Source organism: Callithrix jacchus, chromosome 12 (genome assembly GCF_049354715.1).
Source record: "Callithrix jacchus isolate 240 chromosome 12, calJac240_pri, whole genome shotgun sequence".
NCBI lineage: Eukaryota > Metazoa > Chordata > Mammalia > Primates > Cebidae > Callithrix > Callithrix jacchus.
Window position 1 is genome coordinate 90280123 of NC_133513.1, and position 21649 is coordinate 90301771.

A 21649-nucleotide genomic window follows, 5' to 3' on the forward strand; every position below is an offset into this window, starting at 1 on the left:
CACCCCCCTTGGCCTCCCAAAATGCTGGGATTACAGGCGTAAGCCACCATGCCCAGCCGAATTTTTTAAATTATTTGTGGAGATGGGTTCTTGCTATATTGCCCAGGACCAGTCTCAAACTCCCTGCCTCAAGCAATCCTCCTGCTTCAGTCTCCTAAAGTGTTGGGGTTACAGGCATGAGCTACTTTGTTGGTTACCCTGAAAAATTTTTGGCCAGTCCCTGTCATCATTGTTCTTCCAGCTTAGTTTAGTAATGCCTCTGGTTCTACGAGGCATATGTTGGGTGGGGGAAATGTCTGACAGTCCCATTACCAAAAGACATCTTTATTCTTCAGCAGGTGCACACACAGCCACCACCCCTGGTCCTCAGGGCCACAGTCATATGCACTCACCCCTCAGCAGCATATTACCCCTTCTCTGACATACAAATGCAAGAGACCCAAGACCCTAGATCTTTCTTCAAACACAAGTGTCTCACAGTTAATGCACAAATCCACTAGAAATCTGGACCTTATGCTCCATGCAACAGAAGCCTAGCATTTGTGCTGTGTCTGTAGGAAAGGCAGGCAGAGGCCAGCAGTTTCCCTGCTTTGGGGATGATGGCTCCATAGTTAGTAATTCCAGGTTAGATTGTCAGAACAGTCTAGGCCAGGACTGACAGCTCAGCTGCCAGGGCTCCCCAACAGAAACCTGTAGGCAAAAAGAAAGTTGGCAGCATTAGTGGTAAGGCTCATCTCGGTCCCATTTCTCCCCATGGCCTAGAAACTCACCACTCCCCTCTGGCTGACACTGCTTCCTTGCGCACCAGTCTCTTCTTGTCATCCAAGGGTTTGGCTAAGGCTCGGATCACCTGTGGTTTGTATGGCAGCAGCTGTGGAGTCAGAGGATATAATCAACCTTGCTCATCCAAGGCAACTGAAAGTGCCCCTTTTTTGATTCTGTACAACTAATATTCTGAGGAAACTGAAACATCTTTAGTGATTCCAAGGGATGGCCATTCTGTTACCTTCTGGGCCCAAGGAAAAGAATCCTTGCTTATCTGTACCTTGTAATTCAGATCTCAATTACACAGCAGGGTGTAATTGAAACAGCCAAGCCCACTCGACTAAGGCAAAAAGGTATTTATCTGTCTCTTGAGACGGTCCCAGGCCAGAGAGGGGCACCTGAGGTACTTACCACAGGGGTGGGCAAGCGAGTGAGAGCATGCATGCACTGCAGTGCGGCGATCCGGACGGCCTGGAACACAACCACAAGGAGGTGAGAGCAGACCCAGGGAGAGCTGCTGGTTCCTGAGAGTTGCTGGGGCTCAACATACCATGGAAGGGCTAGAGGTGAGGTTCAGAAACTTGGTGACGAGAGTGTCCACGTGAAGACTCATGACTTGGGGTGCTTCCAGTAGAAGAGGCTGAAGGCAGCTGAGGGTAGAGAGCTGTACCACACAGTCAGGGCAGGACAGGGCCTCCAGCAGCAAGGAAAGAAGCTAAGGGGCAATGGGCAAGGTGTGGGATGGCCACATCATGCAGATCCTGGTTCTTGTACCCTCCCTTTCTAGCCCCATCTGGGAAAGAATTGTCCTTCGCTTAGAGGTTCTACCTGCAGGACTTACTGTGGGCAGCTCTGGCAAGAGCACAGGCTTGGGCAGCCTGTTAAGTACATGAGAAAGACCCTTCAAGTAGTTTGGCTTCACACCTGTAAAAAAATGGGAAAGCTTAGGAGAGAAATTGGGCTTAGATACATAGCTTGAGAATTCAATTCCGATCTGTGATGAGGTTGAGACATCAGCCTACAAAGGGGTGAAAAGCCCTTCATGTTTAGAATAAACAAGATACACCCACAAAGGAAGAAGTGGGACAAGAATCTAGAAGTTCAGTCTCCTAGGCACAGACCACAATATAGCTCTAAAGAAGCAAGCAGGTCCTAAGTTATCGGGTAATGTGGACAAGCAAAGGAGAGGTGTGTATGTGTGGGGCCTTTCTTTCAGACTCCTCACCTTGGGGAGCAGCATGGAAGCCCTGGACCAAAGCAGGCACATTATCTGTGAAGAAGCGCTGGCGGAACATGATCCGCACTTCAGCATGGCCAGCACGAGTCAACACATCAGTGCAGTCAGACATGAGCAGAGAGAAGCCATCAGCTGCTGCTGGACCTAATTCTGGGTCACTCAGGAGGCCCATGAGCTGGAGAAAAGAGAGCCTTTGAGGTACATCAGGGAAGAAGTGTCAAAGACGAGGATGGGGCTGGGTGTGTTGGCTTACCCTTGTAATCTTAGCACTTTTTGGAGGCCAAGGCAGGTGGATTGCTTGAGCCTAGGAGTCTGGGCAACATGGCTAAACCCTGTTCTCACAAAAATTAGCTGGGTGTGGTGGGGTGTGCCTACATCCCAGCTACTTGGGAGGCTGAGGTGGGAGGATCACCTGAGCCTACAGCAGATGAGGTTGCAGTGGGCTGTGATCACCCCACTGCACCCCAGCCTGGGCAACTGTGTGTGAGCCCATCTCAAAAAAACCCAAAATACACACACACACACACACACGAGGATAGACGTCTTTGGGAGGAATAGAATTATCAAGAAAGTTTGTTTAAGTCCTGGGTTCTCCTGTCTCCAGAAAGAACATACCTGGGTTGTAAGGCAGGAGCTGAGAGGATGGTATCTGAGCACTAGGGCCTTCGTTACCTGTAATTGGAGACAGAAAGAGCAATTGGGGAATGACACTCAAACCCCAGAACCCTGAGACACAGAAGTTTATGGTTTGGAGTCAAATAGGGACATTTTGTTTAACCAGACATAATTGCCTCTCTGTCTAACCAGATTCCACCCCCAACTCCTTACCCAGAGAAGAAGAGTGAAGGCCTGACTACGACAGGGCCCAGAGCCCAGGCCAGCCTCTACTTTGTCCACAGCCAGCTGTAGGAATTCATCCAGCTGCTGCCCTAAAAAGGAGGGAGGAAATGCTGACATAGAGGCTACATATACATTTTCCCTTTAACAATGAAGGATGCAAATCATTTAAGTGCAGAGCTCCCTGAGAAGCTGTTAGAAAGGGAAAATATCATTTTCACTTGTGGACAAAATGACAGGACTCCTGCATGAGAGCCTATTATTCTCATAATGCAGGGGTGCTGCCATTTAAAAAGAGAGGGTTGTCTACTTCTAATAAAGAATTGTCCACACTAGCCCCACTGTAGCAGGTAGGATGGCAGAACTAGATGCAGCATTCTGTTTGTGCTCCCTTCTCTTCTGAGGTACTATAAAGCTCTGCCCAATTCTGGTCTCGATGCCTTTCCCAAGGGCAGGCCCAGGACAGTGCTTAAGCAGTTGAAGTCCTATTAATGTTATTAGCAAGCTCCTTTTAAAAAGAGAATGAGGACTGAGCTAGAAGATTTCATGGTTAGTTGATTCTGGGAGGCTGCTTATATGGTCTGGTCTCAGTACCTGCAGGGTGCTTGTTGAGGAGTCCTGCAAAGCACTTGGCAGCAGCGGTGGAAGAAAAGGGGCAGCTGTGGCAGCAGCTCAGTTCCAAAAGCTCCCGCATGAGTTGGTTCAGCTGAGGAATTTCCACCTACAGAAAACCTGGCCATGTAATGGACCCAGAGAACACTTGAACTCCAAGAGAACCAGTACACGGTGGCAGCAGGGGCCAGGATGGATGAGAACTAACTTCTCTGATGGGGGAAGTAAAAGATCAGCTTAGCCTGTGGCAAATTTCAGCCCAGAGTCACTTGGGATCCACTTCCCCTTGTCAAGGTTAAAAACAGTACTCCCCAAATGTGCTCACTTACATTTCGAGGGAGGGAGCAGACAAAGGCCATAAGCAGTGCAACCAGCCGCCTCTGCCCTGAGGAGCCATCCTATAAAGGAAGGAGAGCCCGATCAAGCCTGTCCTGCTAGCAGTAGGCTTGTCTGTCCCCTACCCATTCCAGATTGCCCTAGAAAACCAGCTTGAAAGATGTAAGTTCTAAGACTGTCACCTGGAATGGCTGGAATCTGCTCGGGAAGCTGTTTTCAGGCAGAAAGGAGACGTTGCCATCCAAGAAGAGAGGCACAATGTGTGTGACACTCTGGGCAGCTAACCTGGGGGTAGAGTACTAGGTATGACCAAGGAGCTAGGATTCTAAAGCAGCCCTCTCCTTCACAGATGTGCTTTTCAACCTGGGGTTCAAATTAGGATCACCAAGTCAATGGGACATGCCCTGATCATTCATGCATTGAACAAATATTAATTTGGCACATACTATGTGCCAGTAACCATTTTCACTCAAGTTCCCATCTGGGAAGTCAATTTATATTTTAAAATGCTTTACAGGTAATTCTTAAGCACATCTGCAGCTAAGAACCACTGGCCCATGGCTTCCCACCCTCATACTCCATGGTGCTAAGAGCCCCTTCCTTTTGCTTTGTCAGCAAAACTTACAAGATAATTAACTGCACCCACATTTACATACAGGTAAAAGGACAGCTGACAAGGTAGCTACCTGTTGCTTCTTCCTAAGAATGCTATCTTCCCTGGGTTCAAGCCACATCCATGATTACACTTACTCAGGGCTCAGGTGGGTGGTAGCAGTGCCAATGACAGACACCATGGCAGCCAAGACCTCATCCTCCAATAGTACTTTTCTCAGAACTGAGGGCTCCTTCTCTGCAAAACACACATGCACACAATCGCAAAGCCATGATGGGGTTCAAGATCCGGATGATGGGGTCCTGTCACCATCACGGACTCTGGGGCTCGAATCTAGCCACAACAGCAGTCCTTCATCTGTCCTCTGGTAGTGCTGTAGTCCTGAGAACCAGCAGGGCACCAGAAACAGGAGTGGTCTGACCTGGGGTCTGACCTGGGGCCACAGAGCACTCTTGAGAACTCTACAAAATCCTTAGACTAGGCCAACAGTGGGAAAAAAGGATAGCTAAGATTAACATTCTTTTTTTAATTTTTTAAAATTTTATAAAAATCATTTCTTTTTTTTTTTTTTAAAGACAGGGTTTCACCATATTGGTCAAGCTGGTCTTGAACTCCTGACCTCAGGTGATCTGCCTGCCTCAGCCTCCCAAAGTACTGGGATTAAAGGTGTGAGCCACCACGCCCGGGAAAATTAACGTTCATAAGAAATAGTAATGTTGTCCCTGGTGTCTGTGAAGAGGCAAGAAAAAAAAATAGTAATGCTGGTATCTGAAAAAATGAAAAACATGGATTTATCTTCATGGGTCCTTATTGTTTATAGCAACTATCATATTGAATACTTCCTGTGTGGCAGGTAGTATACACTATCTTTTTTAATCCTTACTAACTACCCTATGAAATAGACAGTACTCTTTTTTTTTTGAGATAGGATCTCACTCTGTCACCCAGGCTTGAGTGCAGAGGCACAATCATGACTCACTGCAGCCTTGAACTCCTGGGCTCAGGTGATCCTCCCACCTCAGTCTCTTGAGCAGCTGGGACTATAGGTGTGCACCACTATGCCTGATTCATTATTTGTAGAAACAGGGTCCCCCTTTGTTGCCTAGGCTGGTCTCAAACTCCTGGACTCAAGTGATTCTCTCACCTTGGCCTCTGGAGTGCTGGGATTACAGGCATAAACCACAGCGGCAGCCTAGATGGTACTTTATCTCCATCTTACAAGTGAGGAAATTGAGGCTTAGAAAGGCTGAATATCTTCACCTAAGTTAGCAAGTGGTAGAGTTGAGGATGAAACCCAACCAGGTAGGCTTGACTCCAGAGTCCAATTGTAAGTAAACGAATTACATAGCACTTCAAGGGGAAAAGGTGTGCATTCTTTTGAACGTTGCTAACATTAGAGTATTTTGGTTCCTGCCATTGGTCAAGGTGGCACCCTTTGCTATGAAGTGAAATCTCACTCTGAGAACAAAGGATTCAAAGCCAGCCTCTGATGGTACTAAACACAATACCACCAATATCCAGAGGGTGGCAGTGCTATTCAACACTAGGGGAGGGCAGAGTTACCAGAGGCCAGGAAGGAGAGGAGGAAAGTTACCTGGCATAGAGGCCTGCACAGCCAAGGCAAGCAGGCAAGGTATAGCTGTCTGGTGGAAATACCAGCAGCAATCAGGGTCCTGCTGACATTTTTCTGCCACCTGTTTGAGGCTCTGACAGACAGCAATAACGTCACTGGATCGTGCAACCATATTCCCTGTTGGTGAGAAAGTCAGTGTTCTCTGTAAGGTTTTCTTAAAAGCACTTCCAGATATTTCCAATACACAGCAGATGAGAAAGAAGAGTGACTCAAGAGACCAAGAGTGCCTTATTAAAAAGCTGAGTCATTTTATTTTCTTGGTGGTTCTTTCTGATCTATTCAGGCTTCATAGTTGAGACCTACTCTGTCCCAGGCTCTGCGACAGAACCATTTGTATATATTCTCTCCTTCTTTTTCTTTCTTCTTCTTTTTTTTTTTTTGAGACAGAGTTTTGCTCGTTACCCAAGCTGGAGTGCAATGGTACGATCTCGGCTCACTGCAACCTCCACCTCCTGGGTTCAAACAGTTCTCCAGCCTCAACATCCTGAGTAGCTAGGACTACAGGCGTGCACCACCAGGCCCAGCTAATTTTTGTATTTTTAGTAGAGACGGGGTTTCACCATGTTGACCAGGATGGTCTGGATCTCTTGACCTCGTGATCCAACCACCTCGGCCTCCCAAAGTGCTGGGATTATAGGTGTGAGCCACAGCGCCCAGCCCTCTCTCCTTATTATTTATAACAACCCTAGAAGTACAATTTCCCTCACTCTATAGAAAAGGACATGGAGGAACAATGAAATAAATGATTAGTGGTTTTTCCAGGGTCACAGTAAGTGCAAAGTCAGGAATCAAGCCCAAGTTATAATACAAGTCTAGTATTCATTCTACTATTTGATAGCTGCTACATCAACCACAGTAGGCCTCAATCTACCCACAGGGCAGACAGTCTAAAGGAGGGAACTTAGGTTAGTGAGGACCCATGGTGACTGTGCACAGGTTCCCAGTAGCAACAGCTGCTGTCTCTTTTGCCTTGGAGCAGTGCTTCTCAAACTCAATGGTCTACGAGTTACCAGGGGACACTGTTAAAATGCAGATTCTGATCAGTGAGGGCCTGAGATTCTGCACTTCTAATGAGCTCCCAGATGATGCCCATGCTGCTGGTTAACAGACCATCTTTTGAGCACCATGGCCTTAGGGTGATGCCTCTCAATTTTGATGCCACCATGCCTGGCTAATTTTTGTATTTTTAGTAGAGATGGGGTTTCTCCATGTTGGTCAAGCACGTCTAGAACTCACGACCTCAGGTAATCTGCCCACCTCGACTTCCCAAAGTGCTGGGATCATAGGCGTGAGCCACCACATCCAGCTTTTTTTTTTTTTGAGATAAAGTTTCACTCTGTTGCCCTGGCTGGGGTGCAGAGGCAGTCTCGGCTCACTGCAACCTCTGCCTCCCAGGTTCAAGAGATTCTCCTGCCTCAGCCTCCCAAGTAGCTGGGATTACAGGCGCATGTCACCATGCCCAGCTAATTTTTTGCATTTTTAGTGGAGATGGGGTTTCACCATGTTGGGCAAGCTAGTCTCAAATTCCTGACCTCAAGTGATCTGCGGGCCTTGGCCTCCCAAAGTGCTGATATAACAGGCATGAATGAACAGTGGCCCTGGCCGGGCACTCTTAATAGTGCTGTTGCCCAAGTCCCATCCCTCCTCAGAGGCTGATTCAGTTGTATGTAAGCATCAATATTTTTTTTTAAAGAGTTGATTCTTTGGGAGACCAAGGTAAGGCAGGTGGATCACCTGAGGTCGGGAGTTTGAGACCAGCCTGACCAACATGGATAAACCCTGTCTCTACTAAAAATACAGAAAAAATTAGCTGGGCCTGGTGGCGCATGCCTGTAATCCCAGCTACTTGGGAGGCTGAGGAAGGAGAATCGCTTGAACCCGGGAGGTGGAGGCTGGGGTGAGTCGAGATGGCACCACTGCACGCTAGCCTGGGCAACAAGGGTGAAACTCTGTCTCAAAAAAAAAAAAAAAAAAGTTGATTCTGTCATTCTTATGTACAGCTGCAGCTATAACCACTGCCTTAGAGGCATCAACTCCAAACTTGACTACAGCTTCCCATTCAGCCCAGTTCCTTGTTGTTATTCCTGGGAGTTACCTTTGTTCACTTGACAGAGATGCTGCAGCAGCAGAGGCAGTGTCTCCCTGACAATGCTGGGATGTGTTGATATAGCTGACAAGGCTTGCAGACAGCACAGATGCCGGGAGCACTGGGTAGGCCCATCACCTCTAGTCAAATCTGACTCCCCTGAAAGCAACCCATGAGATGAGGGTTCACTGTGTGATAGGAAGCATGAAGGCCCCAAAGCCTTGCTGGGGAGGGGCCGTAGAAGATCAGAGACACATACCTACACGCAGCTCCTCGGCGAGCTTGGGTACTAGGTGACTGCTGAAGGCCACAGGGTAGAGAGCAGCCAGGGTTCCTGATGCTTCCAGTGCTGCCACCCTGCTGGGGGCGCAGAGCAGATGAGCATTGGCTGAGCCTTGGCTCACTTCTCTTTGCCTAGGTCTAATATTAGGCAGATTCAGGAGTGTGGGCTCCCAGCACTTCCTTGCTGAAGAGCAGGACTCAAGTACCTACACCACTGAATTGGACAGGGCTCCCTAAAGCCTAAGAAGAGAGCAGTTCTACAGCTCTCCAACTGGTTAGCAGCCAGAGCCTAACACAGAGCTCACCTCCCCTAAGGAGAGCCAAGGGTCAGAAGCACAGAGCCCTGGTCCTAGCTTGATCTGCTGCTGCCAATACAGAAGCAGGGAACAGCTTGCTCTACATCTCACTGCTTTAAATTCTCACCAACTCTGGGAGTCCTCCTCCAAGAAGTTCAGTCTATACAGGTGACCCACTGCCAGCTCCAAGTCCTCAGAAGATAGGAGATCTGTAGTTAGAAGGGAACATGAATCTCACCTTTTTTTCCCCTGAAGCTACCACAACCCTTCTAAGCTCTTATTAGAAATCCCAAATCATCCAGAGCAGTGAGAACAGAATAGTAAGGCTGCTCTTCAGTTAGGACAGCCTTACAAGAAAAAGACCAATGTACCTGGCTGGGCACCCAAGACTGTGAGTGTATGGATGCCAACAAGCTGAAGCTGGGTGCTGGGGCCTGTTAGGGCCATGAATACCAGTGAGCACAGCTGGTCCTTGAAGCCATTCAAAGGCCTTTGATCTAGGGAGAGACAGAGGCCAGGTTACAATGAAGCCACTACATTCCGTATCCCTGACTAACCTGTGATGTAGAGATAACCTGGAGTAGACTTTTTTGAGACATGATCTCACGTTGTCACTCAGGCTGAAGTGCAGTGGCGCAATCTTGGCTCACTGCAGCCTCTGCTTCCCAGGTTCAAGCTATTGTCCTGCCTCAAGCTCCCAAGTAGCTGGAATTACAGACAGGTCCCACCATGCCTGGCTAATTTTTGTATTTTTAGTAGAGACAGGGTTTCACCATATTGGCCAGGCTGGTCTTGAACTCCTGACTTCAAGTGATCCGCCCACCTCGGCCTCCCAAAGGGCTGGGATTATAGGCGTGAGCCACCGTGTCCAGCCTCCTGGGGCAGATTTAAAGAGCTGTCCAGGAAGCATACTGAGAAAGCTAAACAGATCTCATCCATCTCACCTGTTAAGTGTTCTCTCATGCTATAACTTCAGAATAGGACCGTTGTTCTAGACTACTTTTCCACAGCACTCACTGCCCTGCCACTTAATAGGCTGCAGTGTTCAATAGTCCCCAGAGCACCACAATGGAAGGCAACCTCACCTTTGTCTTCATAGCTCCATTTCTGCTGCAGCTTCAAGAAACCCAGGAGCATTTCAAGGATTGTCCGCCGCTGGCTGCTCTGTAATGTTTCAAGGGGTACTGGAGTCAAAAAATATTTTAAAAGATTTCAATCCTGCTACTCTGGATGTAGGGAGAATCCTTTCTTATTTTTTATTTTTATTTTTTTCAGGAGATTGGGGTCTTGCTCTGCCACAGCCAGGCTAGAATACGGTAACATGATTATAGCTCACTGCAGCCCTGACCTCCTAGGTTCAAGTGATTCTCTTGCCTCAGCCTCTTGAGTAGCTGGGACTACAGATGCGTGCCACCATATCCAGCTAACTTAAAAATATATATATATATATTTTTAGAGATGGAGTCTTGCTATGTTGCCCAAGCTGGTCTTTAACTCCTAGCCTCAAGTGATTCTGCCGTCTTGGCCTCCCAAAGTGCTGGGATTATAGGCATCAACCACCATGCCCCACTTGGCTAATTTAAAAAAAAAAATTTTTTTTTTTTAATAGAGATGGGATCTCACTTTGTTATCCAAGCTGATCTTGAACTCCTGGCTTCAAGCAATCCTCCCTTCTTGGGAGAATGACCCTTTTATGTAAGAGACAGGGAAAAAGTAAGGGAAGCAACAGCAGTAACTAATGGGAACAAAACCCAAGATCTACTATGTGGGCCCAAGATAAAGCCTAGTGTACTCTTAGAAAGGGCACCTAAGATCACACCATTGCACTCCAGCCTGGGTAACAAGAGCAAAACTCCGTCTCAAAAAAAAAAAAGAAAAGAAAGGGCACCTAGCACACAGGCTCCATCATTTCCCCCATACATTCTGCTCCCTTACCTGACTGTGCTTGTGGAACTGTTCCAGCAGTAAAGGTAGTACGTTGCTGGTGATATAGTCACAGGCCCGGGCAGATGCACCTGCAGCTGCCTGCAACAGCTTGGCACTAGGCCACACCAGTTTCATGTCCGGCTCACACAGGTGGTGCTTGCAGTCTAGAAAGGCAACACGTCACAGACCTGGGGAGTAGGCCAAACAGCCTGACTCCCCTACATTCCACAGAGGTTGGAGACTGAGACCTAAGACAATTTCCAAGCAGTTAACACTCCAATTGTTTTCAATTCAAAGTAGGGTTATTGCCCCCAAATCACCAAACATGTTGGGGCTTAACATGAAAGGTCACTGGCCCTGAAGGAATGTCATTTTTTTTTTTTTTGAGATGGAGTTTTGCTCTTGTTGCCCAGGCTGGAGTGCAATGGCACCATCTTGGCTCACTGCAACCTGCGCCTCCTGGGTTCAAGAGATTCTCCTGCTTCAGCCTCCTGAGTAACTGGGATTACAGGTGTTTGCCACCACACCTGGCTTTTTTTTTGTATTTTTGGTAGAGATGGGGTTTCACCATGTTGGCCAGGCTGGTCTTGAACTTTTGACCTCAGGTAATCCACCCACCTTGGCCTCCCAAAGTGTAGGGATTACAGGTGTGAGGCACCACGCCTGGCCAAGGAATGTCATTTCTATTTTGCTCACTCCCCTTTCTGGTTGCCACAGCCCCTTACCTTGTAAAATGTTGCTAAGGAAGGAGTCAAGGAGGTCCTCAGCATCAGCACTCAGCACAGAGCGAGACAAACACACTGTCAGGGAGTGGAGGGCCGCCAGGCCCTCTGCCTCCACCCGCTCACTTGCCGTCTGGAACACCTGTCAGGGAGGAATCCCATGGCTACTGAGGTGAGCCTGCACCAGGTAAGACCCACCCAATCCACTGCCTATTTCCTTGTTGTAGAAGGGAGTGAGAACCTCTAGGACACAGCAATGGAAATTAACACCCCAGCTGAGTATGTTCTCAACTGCTGTGTTCTAACCAAGTCCTTAGTTGCACTCAGGATTGAGACACGTATTTTCTGAGAAACAGAAAGCCAACTCTGAGCAGTGGCTTTGCTCACCTTTCTATTCACCACGGTGCCAGAGGCACCATGGCTTGCACTCCTTGCCACAGAAGGACAAGAACTGGGTAATGTGCAAAGGTTATCAACTGCTCTTACCAAGCAGCTGACCGTCACATAGGGGCTCTCTCTCGTCATTCAACTAGAATTATGTCCCCCTGCTTGCCTCCTGAATAACCAGGCATAATACCTTGGCCCTGGGGATGACAGAGGGAAAAGGACAGGATCTATTATTTCCCCTCATGCCTGACAATTGAGAGTTAACAGTAGTGAGTTTATCTGAGTAACACTCACCTCTCTGCGGATAGAAGCCCAAAGGCTGGGGAGGAAGTCCTTCAGTTCCTTCTGTCTGTACACAGCACAGCAAGCATTCTGCCAAGGAAACCATTGCTATCACTTATATACACACTCAGATATCCTAGAATATGCAGGCACCTCAGAATAATGGCACCTGAAGGAGCCAGTTAAAATTTTTAATAGCCCTACTCAGGTAAAAGAGAAGTAGGAGATTACCCTGGTCGATAAAATTGAAGCCTAAAGGGGAGTCCTAGTCAGTTACTGTGGGATGAGACAAGACAACATGCAGCTGAAGGCTTTAGGTTGACGCAGAAGCCCAAATCCTGGGTATCCTCTTCTGAGGCCCATTAACTATTCCTTGGCTACTAAGAATCTATATCCTTTAGCACCCCTAAAGTGCCAAAAGGTAGCTGGGTCCTGTAAGGAGAAAAATCACTCACCAGCGTCTGTAGAGAATCCAACTTGGCACTCAGAATCTCAGAATCCACTTTCTCAATCAGCAGGGGCAGCAGAAACTGTGGGACAGAAGGAAGATCTTTTTTTTTTTTTGAGACAGATTCTCACTCTGTTGCCCAGGCTGGAGTGCAATGGCACGATCTTGGCTCCCTGCAACCTCCAGCTCCCGGGTTCAAGCAATTCTCCTGCCCTCAGCCTACTGAGTAGCTGGGATTATAGGCACGCACCAGCACACCTGGCTAACTTTTTGTATTTTTAGTAAAGACGCGGTTTCACCATGTTGGTCAGGCTGGTCTCAAACTCCTGACCTCCTGATCCGCCCACCTCGGCCTCCCAAAGTGTTGGGATTACAGGTGTGAGCCACTGCGCCCGGCCTCAGAAGGAAGATCTTAAGCCTGAGATGGATGGTGTGTCAGTCACGTCAAGGTCAACCATGTCCTTGCCATCAGTCCCCAGAAGCAGGTACCACATCAAGGAGCTATAGTCAAGTCAGGAGCTATGATGGTTAAGCTAACTTTCCTGCCAAGCAGTGGCCAGAGCCCCACTGCCTTAAAATCAGGCAAGCTGACAAAGTTACAGGATTTCAAAAGACAGCACCATTTAGGGATTGGGTTTATTTATTTTTTGTGTGGGGGGACGAGGTCTCCTTATGTTGTCCAGGCTGGATTTGAACTCCTGGGTTTAAGTGATTCTTTCCACTCAAACTCCTCCTGAGTAGCTGGGACTATTGGTGTGACCACTGCACCCAGCTCTGGATTATGATTTTAAAGGAAGAGATAGTAAACTTTTCTCCATTGAAGTTCGGAGGATACCTACCACACAAGATGCTTGCAGGATGTCATCCCCTACAGCGTATACCAGATATTCTTCTCCCATGCTTTTACTACTTCTTCAGAGCCTTCTGGGCAGAAGCTATATACCTTAACCTTGGCTAGACCCACCTCAGCAAATCGCGGTGTAGAAGCCAGCACACTTCGAAGACTCAGGATGAGGTCTTCTCTCTGGATACCATAGGGATCATTAGGTGGCTGGAAAAGGGAGAAGGGCCGTGGGTTTGTGTAACATTTCAGACCAACCTTGAACACAGGCTTGAACCTGGTAGCCCTGCAGAAAAGGGTAATATTCATACCCAGTCAGGGAAGATAGTAAGACACGAGTCCCCAGCAAGAAGATAGGCTTGAATTGACCTTATATTTTCCTTGGGAATTTTTGTCTTTAGGCATTTTAGAAAATCTGATTATACATTTTCTATCTGATCTATCATTTTACCACTCAGAGATAAGCAGGCTTAACTTTCTGGTATATTGCTTTCTTCTCTGATATATATTATTACTATGTGCTAGTATATACTGTTTCCTATAAAATATGTGTACTTAAAAATGATCATTTTGTACATGTGGTTTAACACATTAAGAACATTTTTTTTTTTTTTTACACTAGAGGCAGTGGAATCTCCACAGGAATAAGAACTTTTTTAATGGTATTATTCTTTCATAGCATTAGTTTTAGGGCTATGATTTCATTTTGTGGTTTTAAGTTTATCTAAATAATTCCTAGTTGGACTTTTCCATTTTTTTCACCCTTATAAAAAGCTGTAATTTGGCCAGGCATGGTGGCTCACACCTGTAATCCCAGCACTTTGGGAGGCTGAGGTGGGCAGATCACAAGGTCAAGAGATTGAGAACAAACCCCATGTCTACAAAAAAACATAAAAATTAGGCAGGTGTATTGGCATGCACCTATAATCCCAGCTACTTGGGAGGCTGAGACATGAGAATTGCTTGAACCTGGGAGTTGGGGGTTGCAGTGAGCCAAGATAGAGCCACTGCAATCCAGCATGGGTGACAGAGTCAGACTCCATCTCCAAAAATATATATAATAAATCCCTTTGGTATGTTTTTGGTGGCGTTTTCAGAGAGAAATAGGAAAACCTGATATATATTTTCAATCTGTCATCTTAGTACAGAAACCATCAAGGCTTTCTATGTTTTCAGAATTACAAGTTTTTATTTATTTTAATTTTTTGAGGCAGAGTCTGGCCACACACAATCTCAGCTCACTGTAACCCCTGCCTCCTGGGTTCAAGTGATTCTCCTATCTCAGCCTCCCAAGTAGCTGGGACTACAGGTGCATGCCACCACGCCAGCTAATTCTTGTATTTTTAGTAGAGACGGGGTTTCACCATGTTGGCCAGACTGGTCTTGAACTCCTGACCTCAAATGATCCACCCGCCTAAGTCTCCCAAAGTGCTGGGATTACAAGCGTTAAGCCACCAAGCCTGGTCTGGTTTCTGTTTTCATGACTTGACTTTGATAGAAAAAACTGTGGAATTCTCTTATAAAGTAACAAAAAGACAGAGATACAAAATAGAAAACAAAAGGTCAGAAAATCGGAGGTCCAACAAAAGATCAGTGAGAGTTCCGAAATGAAGGAACAGAGAAAACAGGGGAAGAAATCATCAATTAAAGAATTCAAGAAAAATTTTCAGGACTACTAAGTACCCAACACAATGCATGAAACAGACCAATACTAAGGCATTTCACTGTGAAGTTTCAATATATTGGGGAGAACCAAATTTATCAGTTTTTTTTTTTTTGAGATGGAGTCTCGCTCTGTCATCCAGGCTGGAGTGCAGTGGCGCAACCTCAGCTCTGCCTCCTTAGTTCATGCAATTCCCCTGCCTCAGCCTCCTGAGTAGCTGGGACTACAGGCACATGCCACCATACCCAGCTAGTTTTTTGCATTTTTAGTAGAGATGTGGTTTCACCATATTGATCAGGCTGGTCTTGAACTCCTGACCTTGTGATCTGCCCACCTCAGCCTCCCAAAGCGCTGGGATTACAGGCATGAACCACTGCACCCAGCCACTTACCAGTTTTTAGAGAGAAGTAAAAAATGTTAAGTACAAAGGTTTATGAAACAGAAGAAATTCAGAGTTCTCTACAGCAAATGAAAACTAGATAATTAGATTTAAATGTAGCAATGCCTTCAAAATCTTGGGGGAAAATAATTTCCACTCTTTTTTTATTTTTTGGTGATAGAGCCTGGCTCTGTCATCCAGGCTGGAATGCAGTGGCATGATCTTGGCTCACTGCAACTGCTGCCTCCCTCGCCCACATCACCCTCCCACCTCTGCCTCCCCATTAGTAGAGGCTATAGGCTCAGACACTACGCCCAGCTAATTTTTGTATTTCTTACAGAGACAGGGTTTCGCCATGGTGCCCAGGCTGGTCTTGAACTTCTGAGCTCAAGCAATCCACCTGCCTGGGCCTTCCAAAGTACTGGGATTATAACCATCAGCTACTGCACCTGGCCTCCTTCTCAGGTGCAATCATAGTGCACTACAGCCTCAAACTCCTAGCCTCAGGTGATTATTCTGCCTCAGCCTCACAAATAGCTGGGACTACAGACATGTGCAACTGCATCCAGTGAGAATTCCCATTCTTTTTTTTTTTTTTTCTTTTTAACATAGAGTTTCCCTCTTGTTGCCCAGGCTGGAGTACAATGGTGCAATCTCAGCTCACTATAACCTCTGCCTCCCAGGTTCAAGTGATTCTCCTGCCTCCGCCTCCCAATTAGCTGGGATTATAGGTGCCCACTACCACCTGTGGCTAATTTTTATACTTTTAGTAGAGACACTGTTTCACCATGTTGGCAAAGCTGGTCTCAAACTCCTGACCTCAGGTAAAGTGGCAGGTAAAGCACTTGGCCTCCTAAAGTGCTGGGATTACAGGCATGAGCCACTGTGGCTGTCCTAGAATTCCTGTTCTTGAATTACATACCCATACTATCAAAGATGGAGAAAAGATGACATTTTAGGTTTAAAAAAATCTAAAAAAATTCTCACTTCTTCATACATTCTCTCAGGAAAATACTAAAGAATGTAAACCACCAAACTGAAGGGCTAAACCACAAAATGATGAATATTTGAACTCAGGAAATAGGAGATCTGATCCAAAAAAAAGGATAAGGGAATCTAGGATGATGGCGAAGGAAGATCCAATATCTACTCTGCATTAGGAGTAAAAAGCAACCGTTGAAATTGTATGGCTAAGAATGGTTTTAACATTTTTAACGTTTGAAACAAATCAAAAGAGTATCTTGTGACAACTGAAAATATGAAATTCAAATTTTAGTGTTCATAAAAAAGTTTTATTGGGATATAGCTACTGTAGCTGTTCCTGTGTCTACGGCTGTTTTTGTGCAATAACAGCAGAGTTTAAGAGACTCTATGACCCACAAAGCTACTGTCTGGCCTTTTACAGAAAAAGTTGGCCAGGCATAGTGGGTTATGCCTGTAACCCCAACACTTTGGGAAGTTGAGGCAGGTGGATGGCTTGAGCCCAGGAGTTCAAGACCAGCCTTGAACTGGCAACATGGGAAAACCTGTCTCTACAGAAAAATACAACAATTAGCTGAAAGTAGTGTTGTGTGCCTATAGTTACAGCTACTTAGGAGGCAGAGGTAGGAGGATCACCAGAGTCCAGGGAGGTGGAGGCTGCAGTGAGCTGTGTTGGCGCCTCTACACTCCAGCCTGGTTGACAGTGACAGCCTGCCATAAAAATAAATAAATAAAAGTTTGCCAACCTCTTCTTAGAGTGAGCATATAAGCATAATGAAGAAACTGAACCTTAAACTCTTCAGATCCACTACAATGGCATGCAATCAATACTGATTTGTGGCTGGGCATGGTGGCTCACGTGTGTAATCCCAGCACTTTAGGAGGCTGAGGCAGGTGGACTGGTTGAGGTCAGGAGTTCAAGGACAAACTGGAAAGCATGGCAAAACCCTCTCTCTGCTAAAAATACAAAAAAAAAAAAACTTAGCCGAACATGGTGGCACACAGCCATTCAGGTGACTGAGGCATAAGGATCACCTGAACCCAGGAGTCAGGGGTTGCAGTGAGCAAGGATCATGCCACTGCACTCTGGCCTGGGCAACAGAGTGAGACTGTCACAGAAACAAAATAAAACAAAACCAACAAAGAAAACCCCAATTCATAAGATAATAAAGAATACCTGTAACTCAAATAGTTAAACTCAAATAGTTAAGCTAAAGCCAGGTGTCTGTTTTAATTACTATCTTGACAAGAGCTTTCTGCTTCTGACAGACTGCCATGCAGAACAACATACAAAAATCTGCTTGAATGAGAGAAACTCTCCTAATATTATCTATAACTTTGTTTTGCCTAGATTATCTCTGTGAACATATATAAATAGCTGTGAACAGTGATTGTTTCTAATGGAAAAATGGACAGTGGCAGTAAAGGGGTATGAAAGACGTTTAATTATCTACCCTTTAAATGCTCAATCATGCTCATTGTATAACCTTTCAAAAAAAATGGATGAGGCTGGGATGGTGGCTCACGCCTGTAATCCCAGCACTTTGGCAGGCCGAGGCAGGTGGATCCCAAGGTCAGAAGTTTGAGACCAGCCTGACCAACATGGTAAAACCCCATCTCTACTAAAAATACAAACATTAGCTGGGCATGGTGGCGCAATTGTAATCCCAGCTACTCGGGAGGCTGAGGCAGGAGAATTGCTTGAACCCAGGAGGTGAAGACTGTAGTGAGCCAAGATTGCACCACTGCACTACAGCCTGGGTGACAGTGAGAGACTGTCTCAAAAAAAAAAAAAAAAAAAAAAAAAAAGATGAAATACTGTTCCTCTCCCTGAAATTATAAACGCACATATTCTTTGACCTAGCAATTTCTTTTAGGAATTTATTCTATCATTATAAATGATAGAATAGCATTGCTTCTAACAGCAAAAGATTATCAACAATCCATAAAGGACTAGTGAAATTAATTCGTTATTTCTGGTCAAAGGAATATTATGCAGCCATAAAGAATGAAAGAGCTAACTTACATACTGATATGAAATACTCTCCAAGACATAGTGTTCAGTGGAAAAAGCAAATGTGTGTGTGTGTGTACATGCCAGCGTGTGCGCACATTATGATTCTGGAGAGATGGTGTTAAAGCATTTGCTTATACAGAGATGAAAAAGCTCTGTAAAGATACAAACATAACTGATAACTTGGTTGATTATGGAGAAAGAGGATGGTAGGGAGATTTTCCACCCTTTTGGACTCTGAATCATGTGAATGAATTATCTTTTCAAAACCAACACAAAACACAAAATAAAGGCTAAGTGCAGTGGTTCACGCCTGTAATCCCAGCACTTTGGGAGTGATGGTGGGAGGATCACAAGGTCAGGAGTTCAAGACCAGCCTGGCCAAGATGGTGAAACCCCATCTCTACTAAAAATACAAAAAAATTAGCTGGGTGTGGTGGTGGGTGCCCTAATCCCAGCTATTTGGGAGGCTGAAGCAGAGAATTGTTTGAACCCGGGAAGCGGAGGCTGCAGTGAGCCATGATTGCACCACTGTACCCCAGCCTGGTGACAAGAGTGAGACTCCACCTCAAAAAATAACAAAAAACACAAAAACAAAAAAGCCAAAGTAAAAACAGAAGAATGTGGTGGCTAAACCAGGATCTTTCAAGATTTCAAGGGTGTAAATTCTTCCGAGTTGGAAAAAGAATTCTAATTATGAGAGATGAAAAGATTCATTTCAGGAGAGAAGTGGTCCCAAGGAACATGGCAACTAAATAAACTGGTAAGAAATTCCTTATAGCAAAGATGGTGGTGTCAAGATAAAGGCAATGAGAGTCAATACACTATTTGGCATGCTGCAATAGAATGCCTTTTATTTCTTTCAAACCACTAATGCTTGCAGTATACACACCCACACAGTGATGAAACCCTGAGTATTTGGCCGTAGAAGGGAACTCAACTGTACAGTGGGAGGAAGGCCCAAGAGGGTCAGAGCAAACACCTTCTGTACACTGTGCACAACTGTGCCTTCTTTGTTTTGTCACTTTGTTTCTATAGCCTGTTCAATTCCAGAATCATATCCTATGCATCCCTCACAAACCAGCTGAAATCCTATCTTAACTGTGAAGTCAGTTCCTGCCCACTCTAGCTCACACTGACTTCTCTGAAAAGTTACAGCACTACTCATTTTCCTACCTAATCTCCTATTGTTACTTAAATGTTTTAGCCTTAAGGGCAGGAACAGTGTTTTGCAATCCTGTAGCCTTCAGCACTAAATACACTGTTAAGGAACTTAACAGTCCCCCAAATACATGCTGCTTTGAATCCTTCCTCATATGTCAAATGCTTTTCCACTTCCTAGTTTATTAAAATATAAAATAATGAGGGTAGGGATGTCTATTTTGTTGACCTGTACCCTCAGTGCCCAGAACAGGGCTCGGCACATAGCACATACTCAACAAATATATGAATCAATCAATGAAGGTGCTACTTACAGGGGTAAAATCGATAGGGAAATAACAGGATGTCACTTCAAACAACTCTTCCACAAAGGGTCCTGTGGCAACAGAGAAAAAATGAGGTTGGCTTGTCAGCTTCATTCATCTGATAAAGCCCCAACCAGCTAATCGTGGCTACCACAATGTACCCAGGCTATAGTCCCTGGAGATGAGGTCATGGACGATGCGGAAGGCCACCAGAAGATTACGAGGATCCTTTTCCCCATCCATCACCTGGATGAAGCCAAAGGTGAAGTCAGCTCCTAGGCCCTTTAGCTCTGGGAAGGAAAGAAAAGGTTACTATACTACCCCACAGGACAGAAAGTGTGGGCTTTCCCTCGGCCTGTGTTCTCCCTCTGTGATCACTGCCTCCCCTTTCCCTTCAGGGCTGACCCTTTTTCCATTCCAAGAGAGTACTCAGTGAAGAGATGTGCAACAGTATACACACTGTTGTGGACGTAAGAATTTAAAACACTGGCTCAAACAAATCCACTCTTCCTTTACTTCACTGGGGATAGAGCAGACCCCTCTTTCTCTTTATCATTCTCTTTTGGGATACCAGCTCTTCTATATAACCCCAGGGTAAAATGAGTCCTACTAATAGGGGAAAAAGTAGGCTGTGCATGCTTCTGACATTTCCCAGAAGGCTCTGCCTCTTACCTTCTTCCCGGGTTCGCATAAAATTGGTAATGATATTGTAGACTGTGTGTCGGTCCACCTGTGGCAGGGACTTGGGCGTGGGGGAGAAAGGAAGTGAAGAAAATACTCAAAGAATACCTCAGCTGACACAGCTAGTTCTTGCTTCATAATCTCTAAGTGAACAGCGCTCTTTACACCAGCATAAGATCAGTCTAAGATCTACAGAGAAAGGGTATGGCTATTGACTCAGCAGCACATCAATGGTGCTAATAATTCAAACCTGCCTGATGGATGGATGCCTTACTTTCTGTAGGTTTAAGAGGACACAGGTCAGACCTAATGGCATGCACAGCTCTCCTTGTCTGGTCACAAAGAAGAGCATATAAACATTCACAAGATCCAAAAGAATTCAGAACTTAGAAGGCAATAATTTTTGCTATCAAATCCCAGTTATGTCAAGGGGTGGAGACAGGAGAATACCAACATGACTATTATCCCTCACCTGTACATGCACTTCCTGGAAGATGGCTTTAAGCACAGAAACAGCCAGCCCTGGGGGCAAGGCCACACACAGGCTCTGGGGGAGAAGAGAAGGTATGTGAACACTGAAGGAATTGCAGCATGGCCTCCAAGACACAACCCTAAAACAGGCCTAATTAGCTACTGTGAGAATCACAGCATCCTGGTTAAGGAAGAAGTACTAATAGTGAGAATCTTTCTTAAGCTGAGGCATCCGCTGCAGCTCTTTCCAGCTGGCTCTGGTTTCCAGTCCCCCAAAGTACACTTTTACTCTCTAGGGGAAAACAGAAGTAGAGTTGGTGACACTAATTTAGTCCCACATTTGGGCACCTGCTCCTCAGCATGTGAACCATCACACCCAAAGCGCAAGGAGAGAACTAGACAGGGGCTTCCTTGAACAGCATTATGTAATGAAATGAAAAACTCACAAGTGCCTTCAAACCCTGCAGGACAGATGGGATCACAAGATGATGGTCCTTCAGCCGGTTCTCATAGAACAGTATCAGGTGTACCACTGCACAAACCAGATTCAGTCATTAGTTTACACAGGCACAAGGAGGGCCCAACAGTTTTGCCTAAGTCTATAATGGTTGTTTCTGTTTGGGTTCCACTACAAATTTTCTCTTTCATCAAGACATATATCCTATGCTGTCCCATTTGAAGGTGTTTTGAC

General features: G+C 45.8%; 1 protein-coding gene across 5 annotated transcripts in view; it reads right to left on the reverse strand.

The window, feature by feature from the left end:
- Nucleotides 1-308: 308 nt before the first annotated feature.
- The window catches only part of MMS19 (MMS19 cytosolic iron-sulfur assembly component), a 41817-nt gene continuing 20476 nt past the window's right edge, over nt 309-21649 (reverse strand). Inside the window, exons 4-31 of one of the 5 annotated variants that reach the window (XM_035268656.3) lie at nt 21405-21490; nt 20960-21034; nt 20479-20548; nt 19968-20096; nt 19816-19877; nt 13427-13513; nt 12470-12544; nt 12027-12104; nt 11349-11487; nt 10633-10787; nt 9783-9861; nt 9069-9194; nt 8825-8906; nt 8379-8476; nt 8129-8278; nt 5995-6150; nt 4538-4637; nt 3970-4072; nt 3781-3849; nt 3434-3560; nt 2831-2931; nt 2618-2674; nt 1991-2177; nt 1607-1689; nt 1316-1480; nt 1177-1236; nt 771-871; nt 309-690 (exon numbers count right to left, since the gene is read on the reverse strand). In XM_035268656.3, the coding sequence (XP_035124547.1) occupies nt 663-690; nt 771-871; nt 1177-1236; nt 1316-1480; nt 1607-1689; nt 1991-2177; nt 2618-2674; nt 2831-2931; nt 3434-3560; nt 3781-3849; nt 3970-4072; nt 4538-4637; nt 5995-6150; nt 8129-8278; nt 8379-8476; nt 8825-8906; nt 9069-9194; nt 9783-9861; nt 10633-10787; nt 11349-11487; nt 12027-12104; nt 12470-12544; nt 13427-13513; nt 19816-19877; nt 19968-20096; nt 20479-20548; nt 20960-21034; nt 21405-21490 (2828 nt within the window). In that variant the 3' untranslated portion in view covers nt 309-662. Of the gene's footprint in view, nt 691-770; nt 872-1176; nt 1237-1315; nt 1481-1606; nt 1690-1990; nt 2178-2617; nt 2675-2830; nt 2932-3433; nt 3561-3780; nt 3850-3969; nt 4073-4537; nt 4638-5994; nt 6151-8128; nt 8279-8378; nt 8480-8824; nt 8907-9068; nt 9195-9782; nt 9862-10632; nt 10788-11348; nt 11488-12026; nt 12105-12469; nt 12545-13426; nt 13514-19815; nt 19878-19967; nt 20097-20478; nt 20549-20959; nt 21035-21404; nt 21491-21649 lie in introns of all 5 variants that reach the window. The other 4 variants (XM_009010096.5, XM_078346190.1, XM_035268657.3 and 1 more) reach the window with 4 other exon arrangements.